Here is a 23,175-nt window from a genome sequence, read left to right as displayed (position 1 = left end):
TGGTTTGAAAAGTGCTGGGTACTCTTATGTAAGCTATTCATCCATTCAACGCTGCATTACAATATGCTCTACAGTGTAGAAAGTGTTGAAAATCCTATTTGAACAATAAAAGTTCAAAACCACAGTTTGTGTTTTGGCTTGTTTTGCAAAAACGGTGTTGGAAACACCAGGGTATTGGCTCGGGATATGTAATACTAATACACACAGTACAAAGAACAGTGTTGGCAAGTTATCTAGACATCAACAAAGTTTACCAGACAAACAATGCTACACTGTAAAGGGGGTACGAAATGAAACGAGGTACTGAGCATCAGCCTTTTGAAGACGAGCAAGGGATATGTTATGCTGCATTAAATTTTTTTTAAAAAAAGCGCCCAGAGGAGAATTGCATCTGCTAAATCCTGACCACCAGTAAACACTTGCGAAGGACCAATGTATACTTCACTCGTTACAACATCATAAGCAAATTGCCCGCAAATAAAATCCCCTACAGTTCAGGATAATCACACAGGTTATGCGAGAACATATTTATGTCAGGATAGGCCTACCAGGCTCCAAGTCGTCACATATCTCAATCAAACAAAACAAATATAACCACATTGGCGTAGCAATCGCACCGTGTGTAGCTGCTACTAGCTGCAATCTATATATACAATGCATACTAGCTGGAGCACCAACCAGAATCAGATCACAATCGCTTAGGACCGTGGGTAACCTTTGGCCAGGTCATCACGAGCAAACAGAACCAGCAGCAAAGTTTACATAAACTAAATTTCTTGCCTTATGTGGCCCTCCACATGCAGGCTAGATGATGTATCCATATCGTTATCCAGTGTCGCAAACATGCTAATTTCGCGTGATGACAGCCAATAGTGGCCATTTGATGACAGCCATCAAATGGCCACTAAGTGACATGTGTAACGTAACAGCCAATCAGCGTTCAACCGTCAAACTCAGTGCAGTGCAGTCCGGGGTGAACTGCAGCATGGAGGAGAAAGTGATTGTTGCCGTTTGTGACTCTCGGAGCTCTATATATAATAATATATAATAGTATATAATAGTATATAATTGTATATAATTGTATATATAATATCACGGCCAAAAGATCTGTGCGCCTCCGGATGGCCGTAGCGCGGGGAGCTCTCAAACCCCGGATTGGGCTTCTCGGGGTTTGTTTACCGGCGTTGCTATGGGTTCCGGTCTTGTGCGTTCCAACGGTTTATTAGGTAGGCCTATCTAATAAATGATGTCTTTGTGCGCGCCTATCGCATGATTTTAGACTTGACGATTTCGGTTGAGTATGTGGGAATTTTTTTCAGTCGCAATTGGTTTGCACATTTTTAAAAGTGGTGGGGACAAAATTCGTATTTTAAAGTGTCCCCCCCGTCCCCCGTAATCTACGCCTATGGTCGTATGTGCCGTCACGCTCCCTGCGACTGACGTGGACAAGACCGACAATCTCCCCATCGGTGTAACTGAAACTATCAACATGCCCCGATTTATAATGGTTTTCACCTCTTCCGATGCTTTTATCCTCCCCTTGGAAAAAAACCTAACATTATCAAACTTCTTCATGAAAATGTTTAGTTTTCTGTGCATGAAAATTATCATTCAAATCCACAAACATGTGTTATCCAAAAAAATTAAGTAATTATTTTCTGGTCCCAGTCTTTATATGCCCCGGATTACACATATGTTGTTTGTGGATTTAAATTATAATTTTTGACCACCTGAAGGCCCCACAGACAACAGCTTTTTTTTTTTTTTTACTTAAGACTTACCTTTTTAAAAAAGCCTTTTGCTAATTTCCCTTTTACTGTTTATGTATTATATGTTTTAACAACCCCTTCTATTTTATTTGTTTCTCTGTCTTAAACTCTGTAGCACTTTGAGATTTCTGAATGTAAAGTGCTCTATAAATTAAATATATATTATTATTTATTACCCCCTCTCCTTCAACGCTGACTCTGACTCCACCCATTCCAAGTACATGGACGCGCAATCATGCACGAGCGCGAACACAGATGCGCGAGAGCGAGCCAGGCTAGCTAGGTTGGAGTTTAGGGTTGTCTTCCAGTGTAATGTGAATTAGCTAGTTAGCTAGCTCCAGTAGCTACCGCAGGATAACAACAAACAGAAGCTTGCTCTGGGTCACGAGCTTTGAGTACAAGCACAAAGGGGTCGCGCGAGGAGTGGGGGAGGGGGAGTGCAGTACGACCGTTTGATTGACGTACTTACTGTCCAATGCCACTCGGTGGGTCTGGAAATTATTGGCTGGAGTTTTTCGAGTCCTACCCGTCCCACAGATGATTGACTTGTTTAATTTCCATGTCAGTACTTCTAACTCAGTGGCTGTAAGTGGGTTATGATAAGGATTTCAAGTAATTTTGCAAAAATGGCCAAAAAATAGAATTCCATACCCAACCTTTAATCTTAAATACTGATTGAAAATGTTGACAATAATTAATATGTCTGGGTGCATTTCTCATTTTTTTTATGTTTCCCAAAGCCAGAGCGATGAGGATAAAGTGGGAAATTGCCCTAAGAAGGGATGGTTTTGCTGCCTCTGACAGGACACTGCTCTGCAGTGACCACTTCAGGAGTGAGGACTTTGACAGGATGTGGGGGCATTTACACTTTTTACAGCCTCATGCCTTCATTGTGCATATTTTATATAGTTCTCTGCAAATCTATGGTAGCATCATGCCTTCAGTGTGCATATTGTAAATAGTTCTCTGCAAACCTATGGTGGCATCATGCCTTCAGTGTGCATATTGTCTATAGTTCTCTGCAAACCTATGGTGGCATCATGCCTTCAGTGTGTCTTGAACAGCCACAAAGGTTGCACATATTATATTCATATTTTATCGTTTTTGTCTAATTGACTGTAGACAGATATGAGTGTAGTTACCAACACAATAGATTGCTGAGTTTTAGTAGCCTATATATTGATTTAACATAAATAACATGAATAACTTGTGCATGTGTGTATTTATTGCACCTATCTGTTCTGTTTAATGTTCATTTCATATGAAAACACATGGTTATAATTACATAAATGCATCTCTGTACAGGGTGGGGATTTCAACATGCAGCCTTTCTTGATGTATATTTGTAAAGGGAAATCTTGTACCTATTTTAGAACATTATTCTATTTTTCTAAGAACCTAACAATTATTCATAAATATGTAGGGTCATACCTACATCTATGACGTTTATAACAAAAATAAATCGTTTGAAAATCAGTTGAAAATTGACTTGAAGTATTTTGAAGTACACGAATCACTAGTACCAACACAATGTTATTGGTGAGCCGCTTACTGTGGTAAGATGGCCGCCAGTGGTGACGTTCGACTCCATTGGCCAGCACCGCGGACGATGCATCTAATTAAAGGTTGGGTATGGAATTCTCTTTTTTGGCCATTTTTGCAAAGTTACTTGAAATCCTTATCATAACCCACTTACAGCCACTGAGTTAGAAGTACTGACCTGAAAATTAAACAAGTCAATCATCTGTGGAACGGGCAGGGCTCGAAAAACTCCAGCTGATGATTTCCAGAACCACCGAGTGGCATTGGACAGTAAGTACGTCAATCAAACAGTCATACTGCACTCATACTGCACTCAAAACTTGTGACCCAGAGCAAGCGTCTGTTTGTGGTTATCCTGCGGTAGCTACTGGAGCTAGCTAACTAGCTAATGGCTCACTCTCGAGCATCTATGTTTGCGCTCGTGCATGATTGCGCGTCCATACTTGGAATGGGTGGAGTCAGAGTCAGAGTTGAAGGAGAGGGGGTAGGACCATTTGAGTTGTTTATTTTCAAAATCTGCTGGCGTTTCGCCAATCCCATACCCAACCTTTAATAGATGCCTCGATGACGTCACCACCTCAGCTCGTCTGTTAACTGTGATACGGCCTCATGTAGGCATACATACTGAACAATATAAACAAATTATATCAAACAAAAAACCAGCCTCCTATTGCTGTTTGTGCTTGTATTTTTGCTATTTGCACTGCTTTAATTTGCCCTTTATTTTGCACTATGGGTAGTGAGCACCACCCTAATTTCATTGTAGAAGTTTGCACAATGACAATAAAGTCTGAATCTGCGTTTTATTATCCATCCGTCTCGGAGGTCCGAGCTGTTCGAGTATTCTCTGCGAACCGACTCGGATCTCGGATCTGACGCCACGCCCACACTTTATTTCGCTCGGTCGTTGGAGGAAAACATGGACTCCACCCGGAAAGCTGTTGTCGCGGTAGCATTGGCAGAGGACCAGGCGCTCCAAAATAAGTAGGCAATAGGCCATAGGCAGAGATACGGACGCAATAAAGTATTGCAGTAATACGAGTGATTGAAATTGCCATTTAAACCACCAAAGTGGTCCAAGCACAATGAAAACAGATCATACTTCAAGTCACAATGGGCGCAGCCATCTTCAATTCTGTCTCGGAATTTTGCTCGGTCACCACTGAGTTCAACCGAGATGGCGAGATCGCCGTCCGAGGAAAAGGGGCGTGTTTGTGCGTGTCGCTAGGCAACGTCCTCGGACCTCCGAGACGGATGGATATTAAAACGCAGCACAATTGAGAAACGGCCGTTGTTCACAAAGCGGCCTCACACAAAAACTAACATTATCAAACTTCTTCAAGAAAATGTTTAGTTTTCTTTACATGAACAATTATCATTTAAATCCACAAACAACAACTTCGCCACTCTATAGAGCGGCGAAGTCACGCCCCTTCCGGTGGAGCCCATGGGACCTATGAGATCTAAAAATATGAATGGGTTTCAGCGGAGAGAAAGTTATTATTTTCTGGTCCCGGTCTTTATATGCCCTGGATTACACATATGTTTTTTGTGGATTTAAATGATAATTTTTCATGCAAAGAGTTCAACCGTTTATTGTGCAATTGTTCAGATAAAGGCTGTAGAGAAAACACAACGAGAAAGACTACACGGCTCGTATGTGACGTCACGCTCCCTGCGACTGGCGTGGAGAAGACCGACAATCTTCCCATCGGCATAACTGAAACTTTGCACGTGCCCTGACTTATGATGGTTTTCACCTCTTTCGATGCTTTTATCCTCCCCTTGGAAACAGCGGTGAAGTGGGGCAGAGAGATCGCCATCTCTGTGCCGAGTTCCAAGTGCGGGTGTTGTGACGTATATATGCGTCGAGAGCAGCGAAGAGCTGTAGTTCACAAAGCGGCCTCACATAAAACCTAAAATTATCACTCTTCTTCACGAACATTTTTAGTTTTCTTTGCCTGAAAAATTATCATTCAAATCCACAAACAACATATGTGTAATCCAGGTCATATAAAGACTGGGACCAGAAAATAATTATTTTCTCTCCATTGACACCCATTCATATTTTTCGATCTCATAGGTCCCATGAGCTCTACCGGAAGAGGCGTGACTTCGCCACTCTATTCAGGCCTACTGTTTGCCCATAATCTGCCACAAACATATTAGCCAACGAATTGCCATTGTTAAATTACAATAACAATTCTATGTTATACAATTTTGTTAAAATACCCTATATAGATTTGTAAGTGATTGGATCTCAAATATGTATAATTCACGTAAATTTTGAGTATTTACACAATGCACACACATATTCAAGATTACAGCAGCTGTCGCTGGCTGCTTCAACAATGCAGTATACAAATAAAAAGTGTAAGAGAGACAGAAACTGGACATGAAATAATTTGAATAAAAGAAAATATATTAATAATTTCTGTAAACGAAGAAGAATACTGGGCATTATAAAAATATATACAAATACAATACCCAAATCTATGTTAACACGCACACACACACACACACGTGCGCGCGCACACTCACACACACACACACACACACACACACACACACACACACACACACACACACACACACACACACACACACACACACACACACACACACACACACACACGCACACACACACGCACACATTTATCAGGGGATACAAAGGGACCATCCCTTCCCCGGTTTCATCGTCATCGCGTAACATCCTGAGGGCGGTCTTGGCGGGCGCAGTTGCATCACACTCTGTATGCAACACTCGTTATAGCTATCTGCAAGAAGAAATTCAGCCAGCACCAATTTGACATTGTGCAATCTTCGATACATCTCTCGAATAGTACAGGCGTTCTACTGTGGGAGTCTGTACCAGCAGCAAGCGCACTAAAAACCCATTCTCTCAGGTGAGGCTCACGTTAGCAGCTATGCTACCACCAAACCGCCATTTTGCTTCCACAGGCTATCGTGCACACAGTGGCACCATTGTGGTTTTATTCAAAAAACGAAAACGGGCCAGCATGCACGAGTTTGGATTAATGCAGTCCCTATACATTTGGCGGTTGAATAGTATACAGACCATGTATAGATTTGGCATTCGTGTATGCCAAAGTAAAGAAAAGCAGCGTTACGCGAAGTAAATGTAATCTTCATTCATCCAAACTCATTTGTTTCGACTTTATGACACTCGTGCATGCGTTTTATTTTAGCTCGATGTAGATTGAATTAATTTACATATAATAGAACAGCAGGCTAGACGCCATCACACCGAGGCAGTACAGTAAGAGGATGCAATTCGTTCGGATAATGGCACAAAGCATTGCAAATACATGGCATCTTAATAATGTCCATTACATCTCATTTTAAGACGTTTGAAGCGCGCATACATATTAGTAATTTGCTAATATTCTAAGCACGTATGGCTAAGACAACATTACAAACAAACTTTTTGTAAACGTCCCCTTCATGGTGAATATAAACATTTGATTGTTTATAGTTCCCATTTTTTGAGCTCCCATTTTTTGATGTGCATATGACCGCACATCAAAGAATGTGCGGTTATATGCTTTTTAATCTGTAATCATAATCGCTATGTAACTCAAAGAAGGAAAGTGGGTTGGGGGGGGTATTCAGTTGGTGGCCACTTGCCCCCCAACTGAATACCCCCCACTGCTAGATGTCACTAAATCCTACACATTCCACCTTTTTAAATGAGACCTCAGGGAAAGCCCGAATTTTCGGTTACTCGTCTGTAAGCATTGCCAACCAGGTACTGTAAGCTTCTGCAGCAGGCCCGTTTTGGTAATTTGTCTAGAATCTACACAATTCGCAATTGTTTGTTACTCTAACCTACACTGTATATAATGGGAACAACTTTGTATGGCTATATCCTGAACTATTTTTATTCCAAGGATTTTCCCTCATTAGAATTTTAACCACTAAATGACATGTCTACATTTAGGTATTGGGCAATTTTCATGTGCACACTTTTGTTAATCGATGCCTACATTGCGTTTTTCTTTTTCTCTTCAAAAGCTGAACTTTATCTCAGAAGCCATTGTCCAATGCAAACATATGTTTGTATACCTGCAGGTTTTACCCTTGCCGTGTGCAAGAGGAATTCAGAATACCGGCTGGTAGGAAGTCATTTTCTCTAACGCAGGCGTAGTACGTACGTGCTAGTTGGCCGTTGCCTAGTCTATGCAACGTTTTGTCAAAGATACAGGCGAAGTGAGGAAACGCAAGAGACAGGATTCTTTGACCTTGGTTTGGTTTGTAAGGGCCGTACAACAGTCCACAGGAAGGCTCCCTTGTGTTAGTCTTGGTTTAAGTTTGAACATATCAATAGTTGCATCCGGAAAGCAGGGCATGGAAGGTTTTATTTGTCCTAATTTACTGGGAAACTCCTTTTTTATATAAAGCCTTAAATAGATCCTTAATAAACTGCTTCACTACCCTTCCACCCCCCCCAATTTTTTTGGGGATTATTTCATTCATTTCGTCTCTTAAAACTCACTGTTTACACGAATGGGCACAAAGTCTGCAACCCCCCCCCCCTTTTATGATCATGAAGCCAACTTTGACACTGTTCTTTTCTCATTTTCTCATAAGTCACGGCATCTCTAGAGGTCAAGCTGGCGACCACGGCATCAAAGAAGGGAAAGAAGGTGGTGGAGGAGGTGGTGGCGGCAGTGGAGGAGGAGACGTCGGCGACCCCAGTGGCAACAGCGGTGGCGGAGGCGGCACCGGCTCCGGCGACGGCCACCGTGTCGACAGCGGAGGCGGCTGCACCACCACCGGTTGAGGGGGCAACAAAAACAACAACACCACCAGCGGCGGCGGCGGCTGCAGGAGCAGTGGTGGAGGAGGAGGAAGAGGAGGAGTATGTCGTGGAGAAAGTCCTGGAGCGTCGCATTTTCAAAGGGAAAGTGGAATTCTTGCTGAAATGGAAGGGCTTCTCTGAGTGAGTACCACGTCTCCCGCCTCGTCACTCCGTACGCACATTCCCTGTCCGTCGTGTTCCATTGTGATGGTTGCGTCTCATGGGAACATTGTTGCGCCCTCCCCTCGATCTATGCTTAATTTAAAAAATGTGTGTATGCAGGGAAACGTTAGCATGGTGGATGTTTGTCGAAAAAAGGATCAAATCCAGATTCTACTGTGTGTCTTGCAGCTCACATCGCTTGATGATACAGGAACTGTTGACTGCAATGCCATTATAAAGCTTATCTCAGTTTCTGAAATTAACCTCACGAATAAGTGACATACCGGATGCAAGTTGTGGCTGGTATGGTCTGGTTTCAACCTCAAAGCTCAGATATAGGCATCAACTTCACGGAAGTATTATGAAATTTGAAGAACTTTTTGTACAAAAACTCTTATCGAAGGCATATCCTGAGCATTCCATCCTGTGAAGAGTCTCGGCTCTATGTCCTTAATAAAGGTGCACCTTGTTGCTCCTGTACTGTACCATCACACAGTTGATGGATGATCTGGCTACTCACACTTCTTTCCCACCCGTCTCTCTGTGTTTGTGTCCAGCGAGGACAACACATGGGAGCCAGAGGACAACCTGGATTGCCCTGACCTGATCGCAGAGTTCATGCAGAAGCTGAAAGAGAAGGAGGAGAAGAAGAAGGAGGGCAAGAGGAAAGCAACCAGCGAGACCTCTCCGGACACTGAGGAGAAGGGGAGCAAGAAGAAGAAGGAGGAGGTGAGGGGGGGAATATCAAACATTGAGTTTTTGGGTGGGGGCCAGCTGCCAAGGAGACAGCCTAGTATGTCAATTACAACCCGTACAGTTTGCTTGCTTTGGTCCAATTCAGGACAAATAAGATACGGTTGTTGACAACATCGTGGTTCAATTTGTTTTCAGGCGGCAATATTGAAGAGTTAAGCACTTTGTAAACATACGACCTACGCAAGCAAGCGGTTCCCCTGATTGGTCAGACGTTTGGTTCTGGTGTTTCGTGGCGGGGGGGGGGGAAAAGAACACAATGCATCTATTCTTTTAATGCATCTGCGCAACAAAGAAAAAAATTGTAAATTTGGCAGTTATATGGATCAGTGTTAATTTCGTTAACGAAAAATATGACGAAAAATGTTCGTCAATTACCTTTTTTCCGTGACTAAGACGAGACGTTGACGAGCTAAAAATAGATCTGTCATAATAAAAACTATGACGAAATGTCATTTTGTTTTCGTTGACGAGACAGGACGAAAATATTAGTGGTGTGCTATTTGGACATTCAAAATGCATGATATTTTCCAATCAGTACACTCCCGTAAGGTTCTTATGCAACTGTTCACTCCTCCAGTAAATAGGACCTTAGCTACGACTTGGCAACGGGAGGTATAGTCCACTCAGCTATGAGCTAACTTTATGCATTGTACATGATTCGAAATTCTTCCCAGCTTTTATTCCACAGATACTAGGGTCTATAACATATAACCGCGTTGTCTGATTACAGTTTAATTCATTTTTCACAATTTACCGGCTCTCGTTTTGAAGAAAATCACTGCGCCATTCGTTTCAATGGGAATCGCCACTGTCTAATACTTCAACATAAGGTGGACTTTGAAATTCGTCCCAGCCTTTATACCCAAGATACTATAGGGTTTATAGTAGGGATGCAAATTATCGAGTAATTCATTAATCGATAGTTGTTTCATCTTATCGATCGAAGATCGATTACTTGATACGCGGCAATTCTTCTGAGAAGCTGAATTTCCTTCTGAATAGGTTCTATCTACAGTATACGTAACATAAAATGCTCTTACTTATAATAAAGAAAAAATGCATATCATATTCCTTAATCAAAGATTTATTCATTTCGGTAGCATAACAAACCAAATCAACCAAAATCAAAATATTACATTGGAACATTAACATGAAAATAAATTAGTGCACTGTCTCTTAGCAGCCAGAGCTATAGAGAGAGAGAGTTGCGACACGCTATGATCTCGCCGACAGGGTGGTCACGTGGTTGTCACGTGGTTCATGTAAGCCTCAATAGTTCCAAACACGCAGCGCTTTCAATGTTATTCTATGGGACGACAGCAGAGATTTCAATATTAAATGGTAAATAAGTATTTACCATTTGTCTGACTAGTATTTGTCTGACTGTTATTGCATTATTGCATATTTGTAAATGTCAGTTTTACATTTAGAGCGGTAGGGGGGCATCTGAAAGCTATCTATAAGTAGGGTTGGGCATCGAGCATCGAGCATCGAATGGAACCGGGACTAACATTCCGGTTCTCCCGGAATCGTTCAAATTTTTAAATTTCGATTCCTAGTTTCGATGCCCAGTCCGCTGACCGGAAGAAGAAGCCGCCGAACACTTCCGGAGAACCCGCCAAACTGTGTGTGCGCGCGTAAACATGGAAACTGTGCGGCAGCGCTCGAAAGTGTGGCTTAACTTCACTAAAATAAATGACAAGTCGGCTCGGTGCAACATTTGCAAAACAATTATATCGTGCAAAGGCGGGTGTTCCACCAACATGATCAAACATCTCCGGGGTCATGGTACTGAGTGCCCCGTCTTTGACGCGCTGCGCCGGCCATCCTCCGTTGCCACTTCCTCCACTGCCTCTACCTCCGCTGCCTCTACCTCCGGCTCCGACCCTCACCCTAGCACCGCACTATCGGGGAAGCAACAAATACGTAAACGGTTGGTGGATCTCATTCTCCATGCCGTCCGTCCGTCCGGGGACTTAAAGCTCCTTAATAGGATAACGCCGTTAATGGAGTAAAAAGAGTCGTCATAAACGCTGCGCCGGATGCCTTTCCTCAGGACAAATCCCACTCTAATCTTTTACGCCCTACCTGTCAAGAGTCCCTCACGGCGGCCGTGCCTCCACTCTGTGTTCCCATATTTATGCGTTCAAGCTTCATCTACGCCCAGCGAACGTGTGTTCTCCACTGCAGGAGACACTATCTGTCCAGAACGCTCACGCCTACTGCCTGAGAAGGCAGATATGATCATTTTCCTAAACAAGAACTGTTTCTGATTTTATACTGTACCTGCTGCTAATCTGGGCTAGGTTGTACAAGTTGTTCCTCTTTGTTTGTTCGATATTCTGCACCATGTTTAAGTACCTGCAGGATGTCTAAATTCGACGTTTTCAAAAGTGAATTAAACTATCTTGTGAAAAGTGTACCTCTATGTAAAGAAAATTCATAACATTTATATTTATTTCATAGATTTGATATCTATATACTACCTAGTTCAAAACAGCCCTGTGAGAAATTCAAAATGAAGTTCATAAAAAGTAAAAATGTCATTGAATTCAAATTCATGGAGAAGTTCAGACCATTTCATCCAGAAAGACCTCTGGTTAGCTAGCTCATTTAAAACATGTAAACTTTTTTGACCCTGCCTCTTAAGAGAATCGGAATCGAGAATCGGTAGGAACCGGAATCGAAACAAGGAATCGGAATTGGAACCGGAATCGTTCAAATTCAAACGATGCCCAACCCTATCTATAAGTACTATTACTTAGATACGTTTTTAAGTTTTGGAGGGAAAGCTTCACGTTCGTGTTAGCATACTGGCCTAACCTTAACTTTTACCTTACATCTGTGTTGAAATCAAAGTATTCAAGATGTTCTACCATGATCATTTAAAGATATAAGCCACACACAGTTTTCATCCATCGCCCTAAACCGAAGAGGAGGAAACCCCCTTCTGTGAGGGTGCCTCCGGAACCAAGTGCAACGGACCACACATATTGCGCCAAATTAAACTTCGGTATGATCCATGCAGCTAACAATATTCCCCATTTCATGTAATTCAAGGATAGACTACACTCCTAATGAGATTACATAATTCATATTTGTAAATTCAGTTTAAAAAACAACCAGAAGGCAGGGATTCTCTGAGGATTTGCACACAATGTAGATAATCGACACATTTCTACCCAATTAACAATTGCCGGTAGATCCATTTATAAATTGTATTGGTTTCTGATTGTGGCAGATGATTTAATTCACATTACAGAAATGTTTTGCTTTAATTCATTTTCTTACATTGGAGATGACAGTAGTTGCAAATGCAAAGGCAAAATACATAAAACAGCAACATTACCTTGTAATTGTTACAGAGATTGAGGGAGAAATTTAGGTGGATTTCAAGAGCGTTGAAAAGGACATCACAGGAGACGGAGAGGGCAATCAAGAGGCCACATTACCAGGGGCAGGTGATTCAGGGGCAGGTGATTCAGGGGCAGGTGATTCAGGGGCAGGTGATTCAGGGGCAGGTGATCCAGTGGCGGGTGATCCAGGGATTTGTGTGCCGAGGGCCAGTCAGTCAGGGGTCAACAGTGAAGGAATAACTTTTGCCAGGGTCCGCTGCTCCAGGGACCAGACTGCCAGGGACTGATGGGGCGACTGTGGAGGACCTAATAAGGCAACTAGAAAAGGAAAAATTAATGAGAAGTGGAACAACTTAGCAGGTGTCCATATAGGGTTAGCCTAATTGAACTAGTTTAAAAAGAGAACATTTTGACTATAAGTAATGACTTAAAGTTGACTAAAATGTAAGGACTTTTCGTAGACTAAAACTACAAAGGAAAACAATGACTAAAATGTGACTAAATATACTAATCATTTTCGTCATAAGACTAAGACTAAATCTAAAATAGTTGACAAAATGAACACTGATATGGATGGGTCGTTAAGGTTGTCGTGAGTCTTTGGTTGTTGTAGCAGTATTCCAACTGTGATAGGCACATTTTGTTCTAAAATGTGTGGATGAGAGAAATCTGTGTGTTGTGCTGCCCTGACATCAATCGAGTACTCGTTTAATCGAATATTTTTTAGAATGCAACGCATCTGCAGCAGGAATAGGCCTGATGATGAACGGCCATATTACCAACCAAACATGTAATGCTTATTCTCCATCAAAACAGTCAGAGTTATCAGAGTATTCATTATTTATTTTTGCAAACGTTCAAAACACTTTTTCCTTACGAAAATAAATAAGCGTCTCACAATTTAAATCACGTCGAACCAAGGCCTGTAACAGTTAAAAAAAAAAAAAGAAGCCTAACCATTGCAAATAATTTAAAGCTACAAATAAAACGGCAGCAAATGGACTGGATATACTCAGCGTTGATCTTCTCTACACGGCCGGGATTAAAGCTGCGTCTTGCGGCGGTGAAAATAGCCGACACACTTGGTTGCTGGGGGTCTGCTTTCCCGAACTCACCGTTGTGTTTCAGGAGCATATGTTGCCGCATAGTACTTTCTGCTAGCTCGATTTCGCTTGGCATATTTTACATTTCACCTTATGATCTCCTAATTCTTTAAAGTATTTCAATTCTTCGCTGCGCTTTGCTTTAACCGCCATCTCTTAACTTTTTGAATTCTGGCGTGCCTGCACACGGCACGGAACGCGCCACACAGAAATGGATCCATTTCATTTGCTTTGTGCCCACAGCATGCGTTAGTGGCGCCGACAGAAAATGTATACATTTGCTTCAGAAAACTTTGTTTGTGTGTGTATATGCAAACTCGAGTTTGCCTGTCCACCAACCGAGTTCATTTGTAACGAGGAGTACTCGAGTAATCGATTCCTCACGCCCATCCCTACTTGGGAGTCCAACAGGTGGTTTGGGATCTGAGTGTCCTTGCCGTGTTCTCGTATGCCCAAGCAATCCGAACGGGGAAGAAACATTATAGATTATGGACAGCCATTGCAAGTTCTCTTGACTGTCAACAATCAGCAAAATAACAGTCATTGTTTGATGTTAATACAAACAAAACAAATCAAGATACACTATAAAGAATAACCATTATTTTGTGTAAGATGTATCTAAAATAATAAACACTAACCAACATAGCCTAGTGTGTGTGTGTGTGTGTGTGTGTGTGTGTGTGTGTGTGTGTGTGTGTGTGTGTGTGTGTGTGTGTGTGTGTGTGTGTGTGTGTGTGTGTGTGTTAATTTTATTACTGCTGGCTGTGCAACAAATTGCCCTGTGGGATAATCAAGGTTACCATACATTACGTATACATTAGGGCTGTAACGATACGCGTATCGAAACCGAAATCGCGACACTCAAAGCCACAAACCTGTCTCGCGGTGTGAGAAGGCAGAAGCGCGATACGCCCTTTCTAACTCTCCGGTCAAATTGTCGGATTGAAATTTGCTAATAATTGGTCTAAATAATAGGATTGCATTTCTCCACAGCCGTCGAAGTCCTCATATGATTTTATTAACCGAGAAGGCTGGGTAGGCAACTATATCCCCTGGACACACACACACGTAACAACGACATTTATCCAGAGTGGGCCAAGCGTGAAAAAAAATTGCTTGTGTGATCACTGTCTCTTGTTTTGTGTGATTTGACCGGCAGTTTGTCTGCTTATAGGTCGGAATGAACCGATTATTGACAGGATGGATACTTTATTCTACCGGACTCGTTAGCTTCTTCACTAGACACACACGCTACCGCTCGCTCTCCTCGCTCGTCCACTCACTCGCTGACGTTACTCACACACACATACGCAGTAGGGCTGCAACAACAAATCGATAAAAATCGATTACTAAATGCGTTGGCAATGAATTTGGTCATCGATTCGTTGTGTCGCGCGATTAATAAGTTACTCATAGGTGCAGCACTGTTAACAGCCAGCTGCCGACAGGTTGGTTCACGGTTCATGCATGCCCACAGCGAGCTTTAGTGTGAGCGACCACAGCTTGTATTTTGGTCATATCTTAAAACTGGACTGTAGGCCTACATAAAAGTGTTGTACCTTCACTGTCTTTGGGTTAAAAAAAACTCCTTCAACTCAGTATCCGTCTAGTCCAACCGAAAACTCTGTCAGCTGCTGCTGCTGCAGACGTTGTGCAGACGGGCTCGGAGTCGGCACCGCGTGCATCAACAGTCATTCAAAGCAGCGGTAGTAATCACACAACCGGACGGTGTAGAAAGTCCCGTCAGTTAAAAATAGTAATGCAATCCATGTTAAAATCGGCAGGATATAGAGCTAGTTAGCTTAAAAAACAACAACTTACCAATGGTCACAAACAGTGTCAAATGTGATGTGTTCAGGTCGGCTCAGTAATATGATTGATGCGTTCAAATGCAGCAGAAAAAAAGAGAGAAATATTGAGATTTTGGTAAAAACTTGTTATCCCAGTAATATAAAATAGATAGTAAAGATGGAACTATGACCTGTTTAATGTCCTATCTTGAACTATCATCATCTTATCAGCAATTAAAGCAATATTACAAGTTCTATTTTAAGGAGTCTCGAAAATGGTATCAATAGGTTTGACCGGTTAACCATGGACCTCCCTTATATACATATAAAAGTATATCATAACACAAATGTTTTTTTTTTGTGTTATCCCAGTTATGTTTTTTTAATCTTTTTATTATTTAATATTACTTTTAATAGTTCCGGGACGTTGGAGCAATAACCTGGTGTTTTTACACTTCAGTCTGCACTGTGAATTTGAAGTAATGTTCAGTTTTTGAATAAAGATGCGGCAATTCCAAAAATAAATATTATTCATCGACAAAAATATTCGACAGATTAATCGATTATTAAAATAATCGTTAGTTGCAGCCCTAATACGCACACTGCCATTCTCATGCACACACATACGCTACTCGTAACACATGTCTCGTTATTGCGACGTTCATGTTAGGTGTTCAGTTTTTTTCCATCTATTGAAAGTTAGGCTATTAAACGTGTTCCATTATATACGGCCTGATTATGTCATTATTTAACCACATAGCCTAATAAGAAGCGCTAATAGGATATTTGACTAAACCAACCAAACTAGTTGAGGGTTTTTGCCTACCTGCAAGCATCCCCCAACTGCAATCTTTGGTTATTTATTTATTTAGCTATACTTTAATAGTATTCTTTCTGTTCAAATCTGTTCAGTGTTCCAAATTATTTCTTGTTAAATGTTACATGAAGTTAATTATTATCTAAGTGTTGTTTAAATAAAATGCTATTTAAATGTAAAAAAATCGTGGGATGTATCGAACCGTGGGTCGAAAATCGTGATACAAACCGAATCGTGAGTTGGTGTATCGTTACAGCCCTAGTATACATCAATTGAATGTGAATTCTCCTGTCATTCTAATAGCTGGTGAATAGCAACCGATTTTTCTTAAAATTAATCATTCTTTATGAGCATTTAGAACACTATTCCTGGGGTGGTTGGGGCATGCACACATGCTCCCCAAGGAGGTCTGGGTAACCAGCTGCCCTTGTGTTACTCTCAATATTTCAGCCCTAATCTGTTTTCATGCCTGCTTTGGCTCTGTTATATTTGGGACAAAGGACTTGGGGATTGAACAAGATGTTTTCGTCAAGAATATGCATCATCAGATAGTCATGTGATTCTGGATCGAACCCCAATGTGCAAAAACTACCGTATTTTCCGGACTATAAGTCGCGGTTTTTTTGTAGTTTGGCTTGCCCTGCGACTTATATTTCGAAGCGACTTATATGCCAAAATTGTGCGTACATAATCCTCGGCCGCAAGAGGGCACCGTCATTCATTAGGCCTACAACTGAACGCTGCAAGCCTACTGCACCACCGAATAAATTATATTCTCGTCCTCAATGTCCTCCGGTTCAACCAAAGCTACCCCAGCCTTAGCTGCAATTTTGTGCAACATAGCTGTCACACATCACAGCGCATGACTTGGCCGGCGAAAACTGGAGCCCTCCGCTGGACTTGTGAAGGCATCTGACCGCGGCGCATACGCGTCCGGTGGAATCCCGGTGTCACTGAATTCGGTATACTCTCAGAACTACGAGGGACCGACACACCTATATTGCTATTGCAATTTCATTCAGTCTCTCCAGACTAAACGTTCTTGTTTAAATGTTTAAAAATAAATGCGACTTATACACCGATGCGACGTATATATGTTTTTTTCCTCGTCATGGAGCATTTTTTGACTGATGCGACTTATACTCGGGAGCGACGTATAGTCCGGAAAATACGGTACTTGTATGCGTCTGTTGTGCAAGATGCGTCAACAGATTTATAAAAGACATGAAACAGTCACCGTAACGCATCATTGATTAAAAAATATCTCTGGTAAATAGATGAAAGAAAAGGGAGTAATTGTTTTGTCTCCAGCATGAAGACCTCCGCAAAGGTCTGACGAGGTTGGCCTTTTAAATCCCTGAAATGTAGATGTGTCAATGTATTTCATCCACTATTGTCCTGTCCTTTCCCTCCAGACTGAGAAGGCCAGGGGCTTTGGTCGCGCACTGCAGCCAGAGAGGATTATTGGGGCGACAGATTCCAGCGGAGAGCTAATGTTCCTCATGAAGTGGTGAGTGTGCACGGTTTCAGACATCTTCTACACACTCTTTTAAATATATTTGAACTACTTTTGTGTGGAAGCTTTGAGATTTGAGAAGAGTCCTCCTTTTTAGAATTCTGACAGCCAATGTCCTCTTGAACCGGGAGGTAAAATATTGTACAGATTATCCACATTTAATGCTGCTCATACAACTAAAAAAAATCAATATGCTTGAATAAAAAGGCATGTTTGGAACATGCCTTTTAGTCAAACAAATTGAGTTAATTTTGGTAACTTCATAATCAAAGTTTCCTTTACTCCAATAACGTTGGGAGTCAATTATTCTTGGATACAAACATAAGTGGATGCTCACATTTATTTAACAAATCGACCAGTTGTTAAAGGCCTACGTGCAGGTTATCTGGAAGTTTTGATTAATGGGTACATAAAGCACTCAATATATGTGTATCATTTATAAAATGTCTCAAATAGTGTTAAAGTCCAGTTTTTGTCAGTAACGGGTGTTTTCTAACGAAATTCTGTGACGTCACGTTGGGGAGACGTGGTGGAAGGTAGCCTCAGCCTAGTACTAGATCTATGGCGTCTAAGAGGTGGCAAGAACCACAAATAACATGTATGATGGCCCACAGCAGTATAATTTCAAACCTGTCAAGACGTGAGGGCAAATGGGGAATTGCCGAGAACTAGGGCTGTCACTTTTTCCAAAAATGAAATTCGAACGAATTTCGAATGTCCATAATTAATTTCTCCCTGTCGTGTGCGATCAGTTTCGGTCTCCGTTTCAGTGAGTTCGTGTGAGAGGCTTTCAGTCACGAGATGTTTCTGTGCAGGGGAAAGGTGGACTAACCGGGAGAAGCGGGGATCCAGGAGGGCCGCTTTATTGAGGAGAAACCACTCGCCGCTCTATTCTTTATAGTGCATTTTTACAGTTCGAATGGAGAATTACACTTCGAATTCGAACTTTTCACCCCACCTTTGAACGAATATTCGAACTTCGAATAAAAAGTGACAGCCCTACCGAGAACTGATGGCGGTCAAAGCCAATTAAATGCATGGTCAGAGGAGAATGAGTTGCTATCATTTAGCAACGCAGCAGCGAGCGCTGGAGCTAGTCAATGAACAGCAGTGCATACAATAACGATACTTTTATTTATTTTTACTGTCAGTGAATAGCACTGAGTGAAAGTCAACGTTTTCTTTATATCAAGTGACAGCGATTATGCCGTAAGTACCAGTAAACTTAGTCAGAAGATCTAGAAATAGAAGGCATAATGCTAGCTATAGGCTAACTTAGCCTATCGGACACGCAATCAGTGCACTTGCAAATGAGTGCCTGCAAGTATAACCGATCGTTGTGTGACATTATTTATCCATCAATCTACTGCAAATACGACCAGACAGATTCACATTGAACACATACAAAAAGCACATCGTCCAACCCGGCGGATACTGACGGACAGCCTACAACAAGCCAAACATCACCACGCACTCTCGCACGCCCGTACACAATCACTCCAACTTATCCAACTCCAAGGCTAGGCTGCTTCACTAAGGGCACAACTAACCACAAGGCCTTCATAACCATGCAGTATGCCGAAACCGGAAAGGAAGCATGCACAGTCGCACACACTCATCTTATGCAAAACAATCAGTTTTATCAACATTCAGTCACTGCAAAGATTTAAAGACTAGCCTCTTACCATAAGTTAGAATGGACCCAAAGTATTTGATTGATACAGTCTGGTTTAGCTTTCGCTTGCTATCCGTTTTTAGTATGACCTCATTACTTCTTCTTGTGTTAGGCGCACATGGCTAATTTGCATCCGCACACAGGATTGGCTGGCTCCGCAAGGCAAATAATAGAACATATTTAAATAGCTTTATCTGTCTATCAATGCATGTTTATAGTTTTGATGTGTTGTATTTTTTTGTATGTCCAGTCAGACTTGTTGTCTCCCTTGTTCCGTGTGGTCTTGTAGGCTATACTGTGTGAGCCGAATCACCTAAATGAATTCCCGACGATTTGTGTAGTTTGGTACTAATAAAGACTTGACTAGGCTATCTATCTAGGCTATTAATCAACAACTATTCGGCAAAGGCGAAGTGAATAGTGGGGAATAGCCCCCGATAGCGAAGGTTTATTTGTTATTAGCGGACATTTTGCGATAAACAATTTCGAGTTTGAGATGTCAATCATGGGATATTGCCCAATATTCCGAGATGGCGCACCAATCAAATTGCGCCATCAATATTCCGTTAGGAGGTTCACGTGTAGCTAGGCCTGTCGCGATATGCAATAAATCAATTAATTGCGCGATAAATTCAAATGAGCGATAATTTTTTGCCGGCCGCAATAATTTCCATTCGCTGGAAATCGCACTCTTTTTAAAAAAAAGAGTGCGAATGGAATCTATGCCTCATCGTCATCCGCTTATCCGGGGTCGGGTCGCGGGGGGAGCAGCTCAAGCAGGGGGCCCCAGACTTCCCTTTCCCGGGCCACATTGACCAGCTCTGACGGGGGGATCCCGAGGCGTTCCCAGGCCAGTGTTGAGATATAATCTTTCCACCTAGTCCTGGGTCTTCCCCGAGGTCTCCTCCCCACTGGACGTGCCTGAAACACCTCCCAAGGAAGGCGCCCAGTGGGCATCCTTACCAGATGCCCGAACCACCTCAGCTGACTCCTTTCTAAGTAAAGGAGCAGCGGCTCTAATCCGAGTTCCTCACGGATGGCTGAGCTTCTCACCCTATCCCTAAGGGAGACGCCAGCCACCCTTCTGAGAAAACTCATCTCGGCCGCTTGTACCCGCGATCTCGTCCTTTCGGTCATCACCCAGCCCTCATGACCATAGGTGAGGATAGGAACGAAGATCGACCGGTAGATCGAGAGCTTTGCCTTGCGGCTCAGCTCTCTTTTCGTTACAACGGTGCGGTAAAGCGAACGCAATACCGCCCCCGCTGCTCCGATTCTCCGGCCAATCTCACGCTCCATAGTACCCTCACTCGCGAACAAGACCCCGAGGTACTTGAACTCCTTCACTTGGGCTAAGGACTCATTTCCTACCCGGAGTAAGCAATCCACCGGTTTCCTGCTAAGAGTCATGGCCTCATATTTAGCGGTGCTGATCCTCATCCCAGCCGCTTCACACTCGACCGCCAGCCGATCCAGTGAGTGCTGAAGGTCACAGGCCGATGATCCAATGAGGACCACATCATCTGCAAAAAGCAGTGACGAGATCCTCAGACCACCGAACTGCAACCCCTCCCCACCACGACTACGCCTCGATATCCTGTCCATGTATATCACAAACAGGATTGGTGACAAGGCGCAGCCCTGGCGGAGACCAGCACCCACTGAGAACGAAACTGACTGGCTGCCGAGAACACGAACACAGCTCTCGCTTTGGGAGTACAAAGATTGGATGGCCCTGAGGATAGACCCCCATACTCCCGCAGCACCTCCCACAGTTTCTCCCGGGGGACCCGGTCATACGCCTTCTCCAGATCCACAAAACACATGTAGACCGGATGGGCATACTCCCAGGCCCCCTCCAGGATCCTTGCGAGAGTGAAGAGCTGGTCCGTAGTTCCACGTCCGGGGCGAAAACCGCATTGTTCCTCTTCATTCTGAGGTTCGACGATCGGCCGAACCCTCCTTTCCAGCACCTTGGAGTAGACTTTACCAGGGAGGCTGAGAAGTGTGATACCCCGGTAATTGGCACACACTCTCTGGTCCCCCTTTTTGAACAGGGGAACCACCACCCCGGTTTGCCACTCCTTTGGCACTGTACCCGACTCCCACGCGATGTTGAATAGGCGTGTCAACCATGACAGCCCCTCAACACCCAGAGCCTTTAGCATTTCTGGCTGGATCTCATCAATCCCTGGGGCTTTGCCACTGCGGAGATGTTTGACTACCTCAGTGACCTACACCAGGGAAATTGACGACGAAACACCATCAACCTCGAGTTCTGCCTCCAACATAGAGGGCGTGTTATTCGGATTCAGGAGTTCCTCAAAGTGTTCCTTCCAACGTCCGACGACCTCCTCAGTTGAGGTCAACAGAGTCCCATCCTTACTGTACACAGCTTGAATGGTTCCCCGTTTCCCCCTCCTGAGGTGCCGGATAGTCTTCCAGAAACACTTTGGTGCCGACCGAAAGTCCTTCTCCATGGCCTCTCCGAACTTCTCCCACACCCGCTGCTTAGCCTCCGACACGGCAGCCGCTGCAGCCCTTCGAGCCTGTCGGTACCCTGCAACCGAGTCAGGAGTCCTCCAGGATATCATATCCCGGAAGGCCTCCTTCTTCAGTCGGACGGCTTCCCTGACCACCGGTGTCCACCACGGTGTCCGAGGGTTACCGCCCCTTGAGGAGCCTAAGACCCTCAGGCCACAGCTAGCCACCGCAGCTTCAGCAATGGAGGCTTTGAACACCGCCCACTCCGGCTCAATGCCCCCAACCTCCACAGGAATGCCAGAAAAGCTCCGCCGGAGGTGTGAGTTGAAGATACCTAGGACGGGGGCCTCCTCCAGACGTTCCCAGTTCACCCGCACTACTCGTTTGGGCTTACCAGGTCTATCCGGAAATTTCCCCCATTCCCTGATCCAACTCACAACCAGATGGTGGTCGGTTGACAGTTCCGCCCCTCTCTTTACCCGAGTGTCCAAAACATGCGGCCTCAGATCAGATGACACGATCACGAAATCGATCATCGATCTTCGGCCTAGGGTACTCTGGTACCAGGTACACTTATGAGCACCCTTATGTTCGAACATGGTGTTTGTTATGGATAATCCATGACTAGCACAGAAGTCCAATAACAAACGACCGCTCGGGTTTAGATCAAGGAGGCCGTTCCTCCCCACCACGCCTCTCCAGGTGTCTCCATCGTTGCCCACGTGGGCGTTGAAGTCTCCCAGCAGAACTACGGAGTCCCCTACTGGAGCTCCATACAGGACTCCATTCAGGGTCTCCAAGAAGGCCGAGTACTCTGAGCTGCTGTTTGGTGCATACGCACAAACAACAGTCAGAGTTTTCCCCCCTACAACCCTTAGGCGCAGGGAGGCGACCCTCTCGTCTACCGGGGTAAACTCCAACACCGCGGCGCTCAGCCGGGGATTTATGAGTATCCCCACACCCGCCCGGCGCCTCACGCCCTCGGCAACTCCGGAGAAGAATAGAGTCCAACCCTTATCCAGGAGTACGGTACCAGAGCTGAGACTGTGCGTGGAGGTAAGCCCCACCAGATCTAACTGATGGCGCTCCACCTCCCTCACAAGCTCCGGTTCCTTTCCCCACAGCGAGGTGACGTTCCACGTCCCCAGAGCCAGCTTCTGCCGCCCGGGTCTGGTCCGTCGAGACCCCTGACCTTCGCTGCCACCCATGTGGCTGCGCACCCGACCCCAACGGGTCTTCCCACAGGTGGTGGGCCCATGGGATGAAGAGAGGGGGGGTGCCACGTAGTTTGTTCAGGGCTGTGCCCGACCGGGCTCCGTGGCAAAACCGGCCACCAGGCGCTCGCCATCGAGCCCTCCGTCTGGGCCTGGCTCCAGACGGGGG

At 43.9% G+C, this 23,175-nt stretch overlaps 1 protein-coding gene across 1 annotated transcript in view; it reads left to right on the top strand.

Moving 5' to 3' along the window:
- Nucleotides 1–7,679: 7,679 nt before the first annotated feature.
- LOC130402008 (chromobox protein homolog 1-like) overlaps nt 7,680–23,175 on the top strand; it is a 32,430-nt gene continuing 16,934 nt past the window's right edge. Inside the window, exons 1-4 of the mRNA XM_056606081.1 lie at nt 7,680–7,686; nt 7,923–8,274; nt 8,853–9,024; nt 17,533–17,627. Of these exons, the coding sequence (XP_056462056.1) occupies nt 7,680–7,686; nt 7,923–8,274; nt 8,853–9,024; nt 17,533–17,627 (626 nt within the window). The remainder of the gene's footprint in view (nt 7,687–7,922; nt 8,275–8,852; nt 9,025–17,532; nt 17,628–23,175) is intronic.

Source organism: Gadus chalcogrammus, chromosome 2 (assembly GCF_026213295.1).
Source record: "Gadus chalcogrammus isolate NIFS_2021 chromosome 2, NIFS_Gcha_1.0, whole genome shotgun sequence".
NCBI lineage: Eukaryota > Metazoa > Chordata > Actinopteri > Gadiformes > Gadidae > Gadus > Gadus chalcogrammus.
This window is presented reverse-complemented; position numbering and strand designations above follow the sequence as displayed.